Source organism: Poecilia latipinna, unplaced genomic scaffold (assembly GCF_001443285.1).
Source record: "Poecilia latipinna isolate Pla-1442-1.1 unplaced genomic scaffold, P_latipinna-1.0 Scaffold38, whole genome shotgun sequence".
NCBI classification, from domain to species: Eukaryota; Metazoa; Chordata; class Actinopteri; order Cyprinodontiformes; family Poeciliidae; genus Poecilia; species Poecilia latipinna.
Genome location: NW_015112654.1, coordinates 596,571 through 614,422, shown reverse-complemented (window position 1 = coordinate 614,422; position 17,852 = coordinate 596,571). Strand labels below are relative to the sequence as shown.

General features: G+C 40.0%; 1 protein-coding gene across 7 annotated transcripts in view; it reads left to right on the top strand.

The window, feature by feature from the left end:
* The window catches only part of ehbp1 (EH domain binding protein 1), a 189,335-nt gene that overhangs the window by 145,319 nt on the left and 26,164 nt on the right, over positions 1 to 17,852 (top strand). For 5 of the 7 annotated variants that reach the window (XM_015045733.1, XM_015045743.1, XM_015045785.1 and 2 more), the window contains 3 exons: positions 193 to 331; positions 1,317 to 1,417; positions 5,602 to 5,725. In XM_015045733.1, the coding sequence (XP_014901219.1) occupies positions 193 to 331; positions 1,317 to 1,417; positions 5,602 to 5,725 (364 nt within the window). The remainder of the gene's footprint in view (positions 1 to 192; positions 332 to 1,316; positions 1,418 to 5,601; positions 5,726 to 17,852) is intronic. The other 2 variants (XM_015045752.1, XM_015045762.1) reach the window with 2 other exon arrangements.

Here is a 17,852-nt window from a genome sequence, read left to right as displayed (position 1 = left end):
AAATAAGTAGACGTTCAACCCCTACTGCTCTGGTTGTAGGTGTGTAAATGGTTAATATGAGCTACTTTGGACCAGTATGTGATAAAAATGTCTGAAGCAGACCTAAGAGTCACTCTTTCATGTTTTGTTCTCACGCAGGTGTCGTATTGTGATGAAGGTTGTGAAGTAGGTTGTGTATTCTGTCTGTCTCAGAACAACGCTGAGGAGCTGCGGGCCGAGCGTCTGCGCAGAGCCACGGAGAGGCTGCGGAGTCCTGTCGTCTTCAGCAAGGACTCTGCTGTGAGGAAGACTCAACTGAAGTCCTTCAGTCAGTATGTGGAGAACAGACCGGGTGAGGACAATATAACTCAGACACACCTCTGTAGTTAGCAAGGGAGGCCAGTGAACTTCCAGTTTAGTGTTGAAAACAAAATTTTCCATTAGTAAGTTGGTAATTTGGCGCCATACTCCAATTCTTTTGTTCAATGTTGTCTTTTACTTGACCAAGTCATTCATGACCTCTGAATCAGTCAAAGGTTAATTGTACTCAGTTGTATTAAGAGAACAAGAATGAATGTTTTTCCAGGATTGGACGAGACCAACTCTGCTCCCTCCTCTTGGAAATTGTTACAAGAAACTTATAGGTTGACTAAATTCATCTCGTTTAGTTGTTTAAATCTAAACAAAAAATTACTGAGGCTGATTCAATGACATGCAGCTGTTTTTTTTATTTATTTTTTTTTTTATAACTTGACATTTTCTTTTGACTGTGTATTTTTTGTATCATATTTGTTGCTGCCTCTTGGCAAGGACTCCCTTGAAAAAGAGGTTTTAATTCTGTTAAAATTAAGGTTAAATAAAAAAAAAAAACGTCCTATTTGCAGTTCTAGGGACACACAATATATCAGCACTAATATTGCTACCGGCCAATATTTGTTGTTTTTAAACACATCGGAATTGGTCCAATAAATAAAACTGGCCTATATCAAAAACCGATATTTATTTCCATCTTCTTGTCTTTATGTTTCTGGAGGAGGAGGTTGGTTATGTAGTATTTGCTTGGTCATGTGACAGTGACAGTCATCGCACCGTTTTCTGCTTTGGAACCATTAATACCACATGTTTGTGAAAAACAAACCAGTGAAACCATTGTATTTTTACTCTGGATTTTGAAACCAGACTACACCTCCAAGAAAATGTAAGTTTTACATTTAATGAAGGACAGAACTCTGGATATCCAATACAAGTGTTCCTGTAAAATATCAGTGTATATTTATTTATGCTAATATGGTTTTGGTTTGTTTGTTTTTTTGTTTTTTTTGTCTCCTTTCTTTCAGAAGTGAAGCGACAGAAATCCGTTCCTGAAGATTTAAAGAAGGCTGACGAGGACAGAGATTCACCAACAGAATTTGACCTTCACAGACCATTTGAAGAAGAGGTTTGTTTATTTAAAATCACTTCAAAAGCAAGAAATGAAGGATGTTTGGTTCACAATAAGTCACAAATCAGGAAATCTGTGAAGGCTGTTTTTTTTAATAAACTCTGGATTCTGTCACCAGTTATTGGTTAGATTTTCATGATGGTCTCAGAACAATTTGGAGAACATCAGGGTGTCTAAATACTCAAAATCTTTTCAGCTACCAGACTTTTTTTATTTTCTCATCATTAGCTGTTTGTTTTATGTGTCTGCAACTAACGATTATTTTAGTAATCGATTATTCTGACAATCAGATAAACTTGACACATTCTGTAGCTTTCTCATGTAACCATTTAAGCTTTTTTTTACACATTAGAAATAATCAAAAGATGCAAATATAATACAATTCCATTTTTTTAATAAGAAAATAAAAATGTACGTAGCATTCCGTTAGTGTGCGCTTAATCATTTGTAGCAAATGATGCATCTCCAGCTTAAAGAACCTTGTCTAGTAATATGTTGACTATTTATTGATTAATAAACAGATGCAGAACGTGTTTAGTAGAATTTTTACCAGGTGAATCATTTTAGTCCTGGTGTCTCATCTCGACACATTTCCTCCTGGTCTGTTCCTGCCACTCTTACATTTCCCACCTTGTCTTCAACTTCGTCACCTCTGAGTCTCTCACTTTTACCTCAGCCGTCCCCTCGTTACCACGGGGACATCTAAGTATTGATCTAACACACCGCCACCTTAATTATAACAGTGGTAGATATCAGCCGCTGTGTAGACGCGCGTGTGCGTGCGTGTTCACGTCCTTTAAGAATACACACATTGTCTTCTCAAACAGTGTTTATAAGAACACTATTATTTCATCGGCTGAGTGTTTGAGCATGTGGGCCACTAGAGACCACGAGGTGAATCCGTCTTCCCAAGCAGTCCTCTCCTACCCTCGACCCTCCACCTCGACCTCATCCAACCACACAAACACACACACACACACACACACACACACACACACACACGCGTGCGCAGCCCCCCTCCCGGTGCCCGGGCCCCAGGGTTAATGGGTGTTCAACCTTTCCATTATCCCGATCAGCCAAGAATTACCTGCTGAATGATGTTTGCATTAATATAATATATATGGTAATTTCCCTCCTCTTAATTACGGCTGGGCCGAGCGCGGCAAGGGGAGTGGGCTGATCATGTGTAAAATTGATTTGCCAAGGAAAAATATGGTGATAGAGCGAGAGCGCGCAGAAGGGGAGGCTGCAGGGAATCTTGAGCGCACATACACACACACGCGCGCACACACACTTGTACAAATGAGACGTGCACAGAGCTACATGAATGCACTCTCGCATGCTGGTAAGAGTACAGGGAAAAATGCTGGCCTGGGTGGAATGAAGGGGAGGGAAAAAAAAAACTTTTTCTCCTGCTCACTAGTTCTCCTTCCCATTAAGAAAAACGAAGTGCATCAGCAATAAAAATGGAGATATTTTTCGGATGCATCCTCAGTGGTTAAATTTGAATAAACATTTTCCTCATTCAGAGGGAGTCTGTCTGAAGAATAGCAAACAGCCAGGAGACAGAGGTGAAGAGGGGTCACAAATGGAGAGTCTATTAAGCACCTATGCTTATAGAATGATGGGGTTGTGTATTTGTGTGTGTGTGTGTGTGTGTGTGTGTGTGTGTGTGTGTGTGTGTGTCAACGTTGAGCGGAGTTGGTGTCGGGATGTTTGAGAAATTGGAAAGACTTTGCTGAAGTGGAAGAGCGTGTTTGAGGGATTAAGCAGAACCTGAATCAAAGGTTTAATTTAATAAACTTGGAGAAGTGAGCCGCAGGTGGATTGAGTCTAAACTGCAAAACATAAACAAGTCTGCTCACTAATATACTATAATAAACGTATCCTTTATTGTCCCATGGAGGGGAAATTTAGGTGCAGCAGCAGCATGTAGGTTCAGAGAAAGATAAAGTATTAAAAATATATAAAAACAAACAAATTAATAACAACACACTATACATTAAGGACAAGATTGCAACAGTCCCTACGGGATGTTGCTGTGTTTTTTTGTGTTTATTTTTGCCATAGCTTATAGTCTTATACAAAAGTTGAAATTACTGCGCACACCCTTCTCAAAAGAAATGGATTGTAGCATATTATATTAAAACTTCTAGTGTATGTAGGTACAAATAACATGTTCAAGTTATTATTAGTTACCCTGAATATAAACAAAATCATGTCCTCAGAATTTGTCAGAGCCAAAGAAGAATTATATATTGATCATTCTAGTTGACATGAAATGCATACATATGAACATCTGCAGAAATAAAAGACAAATGTTATTGTTTATGGTCACAAGCATTTATCCTTCAAGTTTGGAACAGTGGAGAGATGCATTGAAACAGGAAGTTAAATTAAAAGGGGCCCAAAGGGACTCGTCAGAATTGGTCAGGAAAGACGGAAATACAGAAAACGTTGAGATGATTGGTCAGAGAGACACATGAATTAGCAGTTAATAATTGTAATTCCAACCTCTTGGAGGGACTGATTATAACTTAAACACATTGATCAAATATAGCAAACTCTAAAAAAATGAAAATATAAAGCTATGGTTATAGAGTCTAACAGCTGCTGGGAGGAAGGATCTGCGTTGATGCTCCTTTCTGCACCAAGGATGCAGCAGTCTGTCAGTGAAGGAGATCTGCAGTCCAGGAACAGTTTTCTGCTTGGGATGAGAGACGTTGTCAAACAGTGATGTAATTTTAGTCCTTCTGTCTCCCACCACCTGAACTGGGTCTAACTTGATGTATATTTTTAGTTATTTTTAATACTTTGCTAATGCTCAAAGTACGTTTGCTCAAAGTTCAGTGTAATAGATGTCAACATCACAATATTCAGCATTAGAATCTTGACTGTTTTTCTACCATGCAGCCATAAAAATCCATATATTATGCCACAGAAGAACCTAAATGGACAAATTTAACTAACTTAGGTTTTGGATATAAAGTAAGTCAAGATGTTAAACTCCCTGTAATTTTTAATAATTCTGCCTCCGTGTACAGGTGTTGCTTCTGAAGTGATTATTCCTTTACTTAGGTCTTTGTTGTGTGTTTCTCATTGAAGTTCAATAGTCAGTTAAACACACTGGGCATTCTTGAAGCGTTCTGATTGACTTCAAACCTCATATTTTCTGTGCATTTTTCCTATTTGTCACACAGTACACAATTTTTAAATGAATGTTTGCTGCTTCACTTTCCAAATGAATAAACTGTCAGCTTTAAATTGTACTTTTGGCTAAATATGTTTTCATTTTTCTTTTACATTATTTGTTGGCCCAAATGACTAGCTAGTTCTGATGAGTTTCTCAAAAGCATGCCTTTATACTTAAGGGGGAAAAACCTGGTTTGAAAGTTTGATGTGAACAAAAAGTTGGTGTAATGTTGATTTAAAAGAGATCTGCAGATTGTCATGAAGTACTGAAAAATCAATGTTTTTGTTTTCTTTTTTGAGATGCATCAAAACCACATAAGACTGACATAACAGATCTCAGAAACATGGAGTCTTCATGAATGTTTATAACTGTTTTAAAGAAGTGTAAAATAATGGCACTTTTAATGCAAAACCACATTAAAGTGTAATTTTGAGACTTCATAAGGATAATATTATCATTCTTATGCACACACCTTCATATAAAGTGTTACCAGTAAAACTTTATTGAAAATCAGTGAAACTTTAAATGGACCTCAAAAGAACATTTACATATCTGCATCAGCCAGAAAAAGTCTAACATAGATGAATAATAAAGTTGACCACTGGGATAGGAAACGTTGAGAAATTAATAAAAAACGCAGCCGTTGTTTTTTGTGTGTGCGTGCGTGCGCGCGCGCACGTGTGTGTTTGTGTGAAGTTTTCTTGGTGAAATATGTTTTTCAAGTGCACTGATTTTCTGTTTTTTTAAAGCAATTTTACCCTCTCCTCTCTGCCTTTATTTCCCTCCAACTCTTCCTTCATCCTCATCACTTCCATTATTCCCTCTGTTTCTCTCCTCGGCCTCGTTCTGCTTTTATTCCCCCCCCCCCTCTCTTTTTTTTTTCCTCCTCCTCCCCTCTGTCTAATGCCAACTCTCACTACTCCTCCTTCTCTCTCTCATAACTATTCTTTCGCGCTCTGCCTCGCTCTCGCTCTCTCCCGGTCGACAGAAGGCGTTCAAAGACACCAGTCAGTATGTGGTTGGGGAGCTGTCTGCGCTGGAGAGCGAGCAGAGGCACATAGACGCCCGAGCAGCTCGCGTGGAGAAGAGGCTGCGCTATCTCATGGACACAGGTACCCCAAGCCCAATTACACTGGAAAAACTGTTTTGGCAAATTGAGCGTACACACACGCACGCACACATTTATGTACACTCGGAGAGTTTGTGTGTTTGTGACGGAGGGAATCTTTGAAGCTCCCCCTCCGCCCCCCCGCCCCAATCCCCTGAATTCCCTCCCCCCCGCCCCCTTGGATGAATGTTGTGCGACGTAGTGCTGGGTGGATATGAAAGGAGGGGTGAGGGAGGAGACGGGAGGGTTGGGGGAGGGAACGAGGGGAGTGTGTCTCGGGGATGGGAGAAGAAGGGAGACCTCTCTGGGCCGGGGTGATAAGGGAGCCCTTCATGGGGGAAACGATAACTGGGTGCGATAGCCGAAGTCTGCGCCGCCGCCGTTTGCCAGCCGCGGCCCCAGCCAGCCTCCCCAACTATTGAACAGTTGCGCTCAGCCATGCACAGCTACACACACACACACACACACCCCCAGTACATATCTGGCCTTCATTGATATGCTGTATAAGGAAAGACGGGGGTGAGTTAAAGGGAGAGGCAAAGAAATGGCAAAGAGAGAGAACAACACGAGCCACCGACACAGTTCACAAACCTGCGACGCAAAACGCTCATGCGCCCCATAAACGTGGTGTGGCGTACAGAGCCAGATTCGGAAGGTTTTTTTTTTTTTTTTTTTTTTTAAGGTTCGGGGCCCCCTGAGTAAAGCCTTGTTAAGACATGAGACACTACACCGAGCCAGAAAAAAAAAAAAGAAAAGAAAAAGACGGAGGGGCCTCGGTTCTGTCAAGTTCCCAACTGAAATTGGAGAAGCGCTCCCTCCCATTGGTAACGATAATCGTCCCGTTTCTCACCCAGGAATGCTCCAGGGCAGGGGGAGAACGTGAAATTTTTTTTTGATATTTGCGAATGTTTTGAAAGTGTAGTGATTTAACAGTAACTCTTGTGCTTTTCTTGACACATCGGTGGCGGATTTAACCCCGAAAATCCTGGAGGAAAAAAAAGAAACAGGGCTAGGGCATAAGAAAGAGCTTTTAGAAATGGAAACCGGGTTGCTGAGATTTGTGCTCGCCTTCTCCATCCCATTTGGGTGCTGATATTGAGGCTATCTTGTTGCCGTTTGTTGTGTTTGCTTTCCTCCTTTTCGCCTCCCTCCCCTTCCTCTGTGCCCTCTCTCCCTGTCGGAGCGCACGCCATTGTGTCAATCTGAAGGGCTGTTTTCCTTCTTCTTCTTCCCCAACTGTTAAAGCAGCCACAGGCCAGCGAGTAGCCAGGTTATTTACTTTCAAACACCATAAAGAAATGTATATATGAGATACACACCTATAGTCCCCTCCTGAAAATGTGATTTACTAGAAAGAGATGAGTCGAATACAGAAAGGTGAGGAGGAAATAATAAAAAGGAAATCATATCGAGAAATTCTCCTCGGCTTCCTTGTTACGGTGTAACACAGTGATATATGTGCTTTTGCTTAGCAACAGAACCAACCTGTGTTCAGTTATCTTCTTCATTCTTTATAAACTGTCCCCAACCTTCAAGCTTTTTCACATCAGTTTTCTTTGTATTTTACGTGACTGATGAGGTGCACCAATCAGTTGGCGCACATTTCCCTAATTTACTGGAAGAGGCGATTGGCCAAAACCAAGCTTTTCTACCTCCGCATAGGTTTAGCCACTGTATGCCCACCAGGTCACGCCCGCTTGTGTATGGTTAGCAATAGATAGTCACTCCATTATTGACAAGTTAGTAACTTTGTTGCTATGTTTAACGACTCTTAACACAAAAATATCCGGCAGATCAGGCTTTTTAAAGATTGTCGATCAGCCAAAAAACTGCAATTGGTACACTTGTGGTGAAGGAACAATGGCAATTTCAAAAAGCCATTGTTCCTTGTGAAACTTGTGTGTTAGGCTTGTATATAACTTCATTTTATCCCTGGCTCAGGTGGTAGGACCTGTTTACTGGACATTTGCCTCCACAAATCTGGCGTTTATGGAAGAGTTTCGGAAATAATAATAATAATAATTACCTTTGTTTAATCATTTTTTTCCTGCTGAGATCAAAAGATCTGTTTTCCAAGAGAGAGACCTGGAGAAGAATGGCAGCATACAAAAGAAAAGAAACAATACTCAGTCACAACACAATCACAATAAAACTTAAACAAATGACTTACATAAGACAACTTAAATGTAATGGTCTTAAAGACATTCAGAGATTCTAGTTCTACTACTAGTTTGGAAGCAGATAGAAGCCTTGTGCCGTTAGAGCTGAACTTCTAGTCTATATCTACAATGCAGTTTGTTGCTGACAACTAACTCTCCACGCCCTGCTCTCCCATCCCTGTATGAAACATAGTGGTAGTAATATCATGCTGAGGGAATGCTTTGTTTTTCCACTGGAAAGATGAATGGGTGAACATTTTAGTCAGTAGATGTTTAAAGGTGGTGGAGAGCTATCCTAAAAGACATGCTGACTAAAACACACAGCACATTGTTTTAGATTATTTGTTAAAAGTTGGTCAATCATGTATCTTTTTGCTTTGAGTTCTCAATTTCACACTAAGATATGTTATGTATCCTGTAAAATCCTAATCAAATACACTAAACTTTTTGCGGTTTTAGCAGGAATACTTTTTCATAATTATGTTTGATTGTAGGTGAGAAATCGTAGGCTATAACACAACCTGACTGTAGTTCAGCATTTCTTTAAATCAACCTTTATTTACGTTTGTGTGTTAAAGTTTTTCCAAGAAAAAATGAGTACATTTAATGTTTTTGCAATTTTGATATTTACATAAATAGAAATGAAGTTATTTTATTTCTGTTTGGTTTTTGGGAGGGAAACTGGTTTGGAGAACCAGTTATTGGTGTTTCTGTTGCTACTTGTAGGTACTTGACGGCTCGGAACAGCAGCTTCATTCTGCTTGTAAAGTTTAAAACATTTTGTCTCCTGCTAGTCCGTACTTATTCACTTGTGTGACCCAACGCCTAGACGTGAAATCGGCTCCTTTGTGTCATCAGCTGCCAACGCTGATCAGGTGTCTCTGACCACAGTAACCCAAAACTAAATTACACATATCCTCTTCTGTACTCTGAATAATATAAATCCCAACCGCTTGAAGACAAAGTACTTCTTGATACTGCTCTCTTGAACCCTGTGAAATAAAAAAAGAGGCATTTTTTTGTTCTTTTTTTAACACTAATGTAACCGTATTTATCTATTTTATCCCCAAGTAATTGACTGGACATGGACACTTCCTTTTACTCAACTCTGTTTTACTCAGGATCCCCAGTTATATATTTAAAACCTTCTTCAAAAAAAATCTTGTAGGCTTATATTGAGTTAATAATAAAACTATTTTCCCTAACTAATGAAGTAAGCAAAAAAAAAAAAAGGGAGAAAAACTTAGAAAGAGAAATACAATTTCTCACAACAGCGTTGAGTAAAAATGGAGTTAAAAAATAATGAACAACTCAACTAAACGTCCACGGTGGGGCTTACTACCCCACACTGAGACTTAATGAGTCTCAGCTCCTGATCATTTATATAAAGATGTAACAACTACTAGAGATGTAGAGCTGTTAGATGTGTAATTCTGATAAACAGTATAAAAATTGTGTGCGATGAATATTGTTTAAATTCATGATTATCCATCTTGTTACAGTTTTGTTAAAAATGTAATTCCAAAACCTGCAAAAAAAAGTATTAAAAGCAGAAGTGACATTATTATTACAATTATTATTATTATTCACTCATGTCAGACATTTTTCCAACACAGTGAATGTTTTCTGTATTACTTTATATCAGTCTTAGATTTAGTTTTTTCACCAAATAAAGTGAAAGAAAAGAACATTTGCTAATTTTGCCGCAGTAATAAATGACTCAAAACAAGCTATATTTCTGCAAAGGATTGTTCTTGCTATTTTAAATGTTTACAAGTCAAACAAATGTTCTAAAATAAATGAACAAATATTTAGCTGCCTAATTCCTGGCTTCCGACACAAAGTGAACCCAACATTAAAATAATTTCCTGTATTTTCTAACAAATTTTACCTTACCTAGTTTAAGTTTATTTACGTTTTTATGAGCAGAGAAACTATTATTTTTAACTTTAACATTATTTTAAGTTCAAAGAACATTCAGATTTTTCTTAAAGCTTTTATTATGAAGATTTGTGAGAAGTTCTGTCTCGGTTCATTTGCTTTGAATAAAGTCGTCAAACTTCTTCAACTATTGGATTTTGTGTCATTTAAGTTTTTCCTTATAACTACACGCAGATCCTGTTTGTCCCAGAAGTCTGACTATTTCATAACAAATGATTCAGGAAAATCAAACCGGTTAAGAGAACGCCACATCTGGGTAAAAGTGGAATGAGCATTCTGTGGTGACTGTGGCTCATTGGGTAGCATAAGCTTCCTGCTTGTTCAAAAGATTTGGATTACTTGACACAACGCAGTGTGAAAGAGAACTGCAGTAGCTGAAAATGTAACAAATGTTGCAACTTTGGTACCCAGTCAAACTGAGACTACCAGTGTTATGTCAGATCAGCATACGCTGTCAGAATAGCATGCAGTGAATATGCATGCGTCCGCGTTAAGAGGTCCGTGACATTTAGAGGACCTGCCAGGTCAGCATATGTGACGAGTTATGACAAAAATGAGTGAATAAATTGTTTTTAATGACAGTTAGATGGCTGTACATGCATTGTTGTTTGAAAGTGTATTTAAAGCAGGGTCTAGTTGCAGCTGCAATCAAATGTATAAAACACGCCTCCCTGTTCATTGATGTTGGTGTGACTGGTTAACTGCTAAGACAGGATGTCATACAGTTGTTAACAAAGTGTATAACGATCTAACTTCTACGTTACGGTGTCATGTTGCTGATTTAAATAAAAGCATATGGTGATCACAGCGTACTGTCTGACAGATGCAGCCGTCAGTTTGTGCTGCGCGTGTAGCGATTTAGCAACGTATGCTGATCTGGCAGAACACTGAAATGTCAGGTGTGTAAACACCATAAAATGCTTTGAGTGGTCGGTATGACTGGAAAAGCACTAGATAAGTTAAATTCATTTACTATTTAAATTTTGCAGTTGAGTAACATAATTTAATTTAATGTAAAATGGTAATACCACCATTATCAGGGTAAACATTAAAGCCAGGAACAGTTTCATCCCTGTTCTTAGCTAGAGGTTAGCCTAGTTGGATTTAGATCTGGAGGTGTTGGATGGTAGGAGAGCCGTCCTACCAGCTCAGATGTGCAGAGTAATCGCTGCAGCGCACGCGATCACATGATTCAGCCTTCTCAAAGCGAGTTTGTGTGACCTCGGTGTGCAGCGTTGCCGTGGCGGTGCACCGCACTCCAGGACCAGTGAGCAGATGCGAACGGACAAGACGGGCTGACCCGTGAACAATTTGCTCATCTCTCCGCTCCAGCAGTGGGGGGAAAACTTGAAGAGGGGGGGAAAAGATCCGTGGCGAAAGGCGCGCCACTGCCTCACATTCCGCCTCTCTTTGATATCACATGTCTTTGCTTTGTCATTCACTCCATTTTTTTTCTCTCTAATCAAAGACTTGCTTCTTCTTTGTTGCGTTTTTCGTTTCTTTTCATCCTTGTGAAATCTCAGTTTTCTCCCACCCTTCCTTCCTCCCTCCTCTCCTCCTCTCCCTCGGTTCGGGCACGGCGCAGCTTTCCGCAGCATTTTCTATTACGCGGCGGCCCTCCCCAGATGAGTCCAAAGTAATTGGGGTGGTTAATTTATTTACTCAGAGGCAGTTCACAGCACATTAAATAATAGAGATAATTGAACAAGAATTGTCAAGTGTCTTCTGATATCAGACACATTACAGGAGGGAGTGTGCATAAAACTCCATTTCTATGCCCCCATTGTTTATGGTAATTAAGTACACAGATTTATTCCTTGGTCGCCTTCCAAGCTTATGGCAAGCGGCATTGTTGTCTTCTATTAATATGTAATCAGTAAATAGTTTAATTTTCTAATCTGCGGTTGGAGAATTCACTTTCTAACAACTCTTAATTACTGCTGGGCTCTAATGAGTCTCGCCGTGCCGCTGCAGCCAGCCAATCAGGAAGCCCGGCTCTGGGTCGGGGGGGAATTTGAATTGCTGCAACCCTTCCCCAGCCTCCACCTCCTCCCCCTCGACTAATGAACTTGTTATTCTTACACCTCTGGGAGCGCTGTCCTTCACACATCCAACACTAGGAGAACGTTTCACCTCTTCCAGCAAACCAGATATTAATAGTAGAAGAAAGCTGAGCAGAATTCTTATAAATATTTACTGTTGCATTCCTGTAAAGCTAGCTTTATTTTAAGGATGTGGCTAACATAGGCTAACTAGGTAGGACTTATATACTGTAGTGGTGTTTTGACTAATATTGTCACCTTTTTAATAAAAAAAACCTTGTTGAATTGGAATACAGATGAGTTATTAGTATGAGGAAGCTTTTAAAGCACCATTGCAGAAATTTCCTGACCCCTGTTGAATATATCAACAACCCCCCTAACTGGCCCCCACACTATTTACACACACCTCCTGTTTCAAATAGCTATATAAGCAGCAACAATGGACGCAATTATCCAAATAATGCCACTTAGCTGCAGCGCAAAAGCTGCCCCTCACCTACTGTGCATTTGATAAGAGATAAACAAGCAGAGAGAGGGGAGAGAATGACTTTTAGCTCTGCCAGATTAACATACGTTTAAAAAAAAAAAAAAAATCGCACTCGAAGCCGATAAGATTGACGCGGGGGTTTTGTGGCACGCGCTCCCTTTAATCTGCCTTTGTGTCTGCAAGTCGGCGAGAGGAAAATGGCACAAGGAGGAATCCAGCAAGAGCTTAATGCACCCTTTTTTTTTTAGATGTTAGGCATATCGCGCTCCGAATCACAGGGAAGGATGGAGCAGACCGTTGACGGCTTCACAGCCGAGAGGAACCGGTTTTATTTAAATGGGAGGTGTGGGTTCAGTGACGTGAGAACCCTAAGCATCAGCCAGCGACTCTAAAGCTCACTTATCCAAAACACCCAGGACTGGCCCAAAGGCACAGGAGGCCCCGGGTGGAGCTTCACATGGGCACCCAGCTCTGCTTTTCTCCACCAGCTGAAACTGTAATGGTTGGAACAGCAGCTGACTGCATTAAAACCTGAATTACATTGATTACAAATTCTTGACAAGCATAAAATTATTTTTGCATTATTTATTGAATTAATCAGACACTAATTTGTTTATATATTTAATCTTTTTTAAAAGATTAATTTCTATTGTACTTATTTAAGAAACACAAATTATAATTAAAATCCTTGATTTTTAAAATTATTTTATTATTTTTTTGGGTACGAGTATATTTCTAAAACATTCCTGTGGGAATTTATTCTTTTTAGAACAGCAGAGATACGGCAAGCCAACCACAAGGATTACTTATACCTTGATCTGAGCCTACAGACACTTGTTACACTGAAAAAACACAGTCTCACAAAGTTTCAAGTGAAAAATCTGATTAGATTTAAAATAAGGCAAAACTTTCAGCAAGATATGGAAACTCGAATTAAGTCAATAAGTCTTTAATAAGCTAACGAAGCTATAGTTCCACTGGCTCAACTAGCTAGGGAATTACCACTAGTCTAGAAACTAGACCAGAAATACTTGGTAAGATTTTGTTTTTCCAGTGTAGAAAACCATCATTTACTTGGATTTCTCATAATGTTTCTTAATCAGGATTCTTATTCCACCGTAGGTCACATGAGCATCTCCTTTTTGCGTTTATCTTATGTTTGCTACACAAACAGCCCACACAGCTTTGACTGTATTATCTGCAGCAGTTCCTTCACAAACGTAATGCTGAAGAAGAAGCTTAACATTAATTATTGCAACTGTGGGCAGATTACATCCACGGCCGCCTTGTAAGCACCGGCGGACTCGTCTTGACCTCCTATATGAGAGCTTAAAGACACAAGAATGGCATTTTACCAACTTTAATGGGATAACCAGTCTAATCTCTTAGCTTTGAGAGAAGTAGTGGTGTTTGGGCTATAATACCCTTTGCAGTTCATAGAGCGAAAGATGCAGGGAAGCGAGGTTGTTGCCATCTGCGCTATTCAGCATTTGCTTCCTTTCTCAGTCATGTTTTTCACATATTTACATTAACAATCAGAACCCTTCCGTTCAAAAAACAAGATGAATATCATTAACTACTTTACGAGAAACACGGGCTTTGCTGAGGGCTTTTTTTTTTTGTCTGCTACGTGAAATTTGATTGCTCAGCAGTGAGATTGAGACTGTTGTTTATCGATAATCACGAAGCCAATTTGTAAGCTTAAGCCCATGGCAACTGAGATAGGAGCAGGTAGGAAGATGATGTGTTCCCTCGGTCATTTTCTCCTTGTCGTTGGGGTTCCAGAAAAGAGCACTTGCTTCCCGTCCAGAGAGAGTTTTGAATGTGTTTGTGGTCATCCTGGATTCCCTTCAGGACCAAACTCGCCGTTCTTTCCCGATAGGGACAAAAGGAAATCTGAGGATCACTCCTTTAAAACCTATTGCATTTTTTCTTGCCTTTGAGGTGACAAAACAAAGGATTTGAGCTGTTTTGTTTTGTTTTGTGTGTGCATGCACGACTTCAAGGGTTCAGCTGGGTCAGAACACAGATTAACACCCTCTCCCCTTGCACACTCATATACACTTTCATTCCCTGCTCCCGCCCTTAATCTCCTCGGCCATTTGAATGTTTGAGCAGCAAAACAATTTAATTAGTCGACTTGTGCAGAGGCGAGCCATGTGGAGCCCTCCTAACACCTTCTGGCCCCTTCAGCCCAGCGACGCGACCCTTGCTCCCAGATGTGCGCAGCTTCTTTTTTTTCTCCCCTCTTCCTTCTTTTCTTCTGCTCGGTGTCAGCCTTTCATACATTCTTTAACAGTGGGGATGAAAGGGGGATTTTTAGGAAGATTAGGGAATGGGATCTTCTAGGCATTGTCTGAGAATCTTCAGATAAAATGAGTGGGGTGGATGGAGTCAACGGGAGGCAGGCAGGGAGTTTGTTAGGACGAAGGGACCTGCAGCAGCCAACCTAACGCTCACTAAAGTAGGATATAACTTGTTTTTCCTGTCATACTGTCTTCATTTTCCGTGTTATGGTTGTCTCTTTCTCTTGAACTCAGACTACTTTTTTTCTGTTTTGCTGTTCTTTTATAATTTTTAAGCCTAGTAAAGCCCCATTCAAAGTTGCACTCACGGGGCCAGGCTCCCCGTCCTTCCTCAGGCAACCGGCGATGGTGCCGATTAACATTTTGAGCCGAGGGGCGAGCAAATGGGGATAGAGGAGGTGGGGAGGGTTGCTGGAAACAAGTGGGAGATGGACAATGGCCGCTTATGATAATCTGTTCTTTATTGGAGCATCCCACCAATGCTTTCATCAGCCGCCCCTCTGCTCGAGACCCCGTGCAGCAGCCGGACCAAACACTGCCGCGAGCTGCCAAACACATCGTCACTGAGATGCAGTTGCTGAAACGCACACATCACGTCCACGGAGCCGTTGAGCTGCACACGGTTTACATCCAGGCAAAACTAAATCACAAGCTGCGTTTCCACCACAAATGTGCACAAAGTCGAAAAAACTAAGTTTTAATGAAATAAGAAATGCAATTAAAATCACATGAATACATTTGTTCACGAGATAAAAATGTGAAAAAAACATGCTGTGACATCATCCGCCTACTGTTTCCTGCCGTCGTCTTCGTCTCTTCCCCCTGTGGCAACATCTGGTTGTTGATCATGTGACTTGTGATCCAAACAGCTGTTCTGTGTAATACATCAATTTCAGTACAGCTGAAAAAAACCACCTCATTCTAGTGCAAGAATTTTTTATCGAAAAATTTAGTTTTTTAAATTGGCATTTCAGTTAAGCAAATTTATTTTTGTAATTTCAAGTTATGCAATTATATGACAACAGCTATGTCATTTTGTATGTGTAACATGGCACACGTATTACACACATCCAGTTATATATTCATGTGGTTTTCCTGAGGTATAACAGATTTTCTTTATTTGCTCTTCAACTTATTTTTTTTTTTTTGTGCGCTGACAGCTAAACATCATCTGTACTCCACCTTGTTGTACATTAATGTCAACAAAATGACAACAAAAACATTTGGGGTGCACCGACTGCATTCTTCTCTCCGGTCACAAGCTTTAAAAAGCCTGACAAAAAAATTAAGATTTTGGCTCATACCAATTTTTTTTTTTAGTATGTGCGCTGCATGTTTAACGACTTATCACGTCAACAAACCTATTCACGTGCGACTTCAGTTGCAATTCTTATTTAATGGAAACACCGCAGTTTGAAATGGTGTTTTTCCAACATTTGCGGACGGGAGGCGACGTTTTGTGAACATTTTTAATGGAAATGCCGCTTCTGTTATAAAAATACTAAATGAACAGTTAACAATCATTACAACAAAATTCATTATTTATTTTGACATTGTCTTAGATTAAAAACAATTCTATTACAATATGGTGCACTTCAATATAAGACAAGAAAGTGCAATGTAATCAGTTTTGCAAAATTAATCAATGTAATTCTGTATGTTTGTGTTTTCTTTATAGATAGCTTTGTCCTTCAGGTTGCTGGATATTACTGACTTGTCATGATCCAGCTTTGCAACTTTGAGCTGTTTATTTATTTATTTTTTTTCCCCAAATTTGATCATCAGAAATCAAACTGTCTTACAGAGTCATCCATAATTTTTGCCTAATTATGTGTTTTCTATCCACCTACTTAATTTACAAACTGTAGTCTGAGTACATAATTGAATTTGAACCTTGCAGTCAATTAATCAAGCCTTTCTCATGGTAACAGATGTGGTGGTACTCAACAATACAGGTTAATGACAGAGGTTTGGCCAGTAATTACACCATTCACGTGCTAACACAGCTGCTCGCCTTGCTACCGTTGTCATCACACCCCCACCCCCACCCCCACCCCACACACACACACGCACGCATACGCATTCTGTCCCATTTCCCATTGTAATGAGCACTCGGGGCTACAAATACCAACAGCTGTCCTTCCCATTGCATTTCCATTTAAATGTCTATTTAAACAGAGCAATTTTGCATCTGTGTATTGAATCAAAGCTCAAGCCGAGGCCCAGAGGCTTTAACCGCCTGGTGTTGGTGTCGGTTGTAATGTAATGCCTTTTTCCGCACTGAAAGGGGATTTATGCGTCACATTTACAAACACACTGGGGACAATGGGGCAAAAAAGGAACACAAACGGATAGAAAATGTTTAAAACTTTGCAGTTAACAACTTTCAAACAGGTGCGTGTGTTTTAGCCTAAATTATGTAATCGTTTGAAAGGAACCTAAACTAATTTATGAGAGTATGGAGAGCAAGAGAGAGAGAGAGAGGCAGGATTTAGATAGAAGTGGTGGAGACGAGGGAGGGGAAGCCGCCGAATCTCAGCTCAGAGATGAGAGGAGGATGACTAATGTTGTTAGCAGAGCCATTACTGGTCTGCAGATTAATTCATTAAGTAAATTTATCGTTTCACCTCCCCTCGGCCTCTTGTCACAAGGCGTGTAATATGACACCTCTCAAATTTGTTCTAACATCTACCCCAGGGGTGGGCATTGAGTACTCCCCCTCCACCCTCCTCCACCCCACCCCACTCCCCGCACCCCCACACACACACACCCTCCTCCGTCTCTTTGCTAATAAGGTGGGAGGAGTAATTCAAGCTAAAATGACTGCATCTGTCTGTCAGCAGGCTGAGGAAGGGGGAGTCCTCCAGCTCACAAAGTTTTTCATTCAGAAATTTCTCTTTAATCATAAAACATACAGTAAGTAGACTACTGCACTTACTTTCTCAGTATGACAGTGCAAGAAGTACAAATATTACCAAGTAATTATGGTCAATTTTCTAGAGCAAATGTCTCACTACACTTGAAATAAGACAAAACTGACTTACATGTAACTTTAAAGCAAGATATAGGAGCTTGTTTTGAGCCAATAATTCCTTAATATTGATGAAAAGTACTAGACATTTTCCCTGTGTTATGAATTAAATAACCTACCGGTAATACTGGTACTTTTTCATCAGTATTTAGGAACTATTGATTT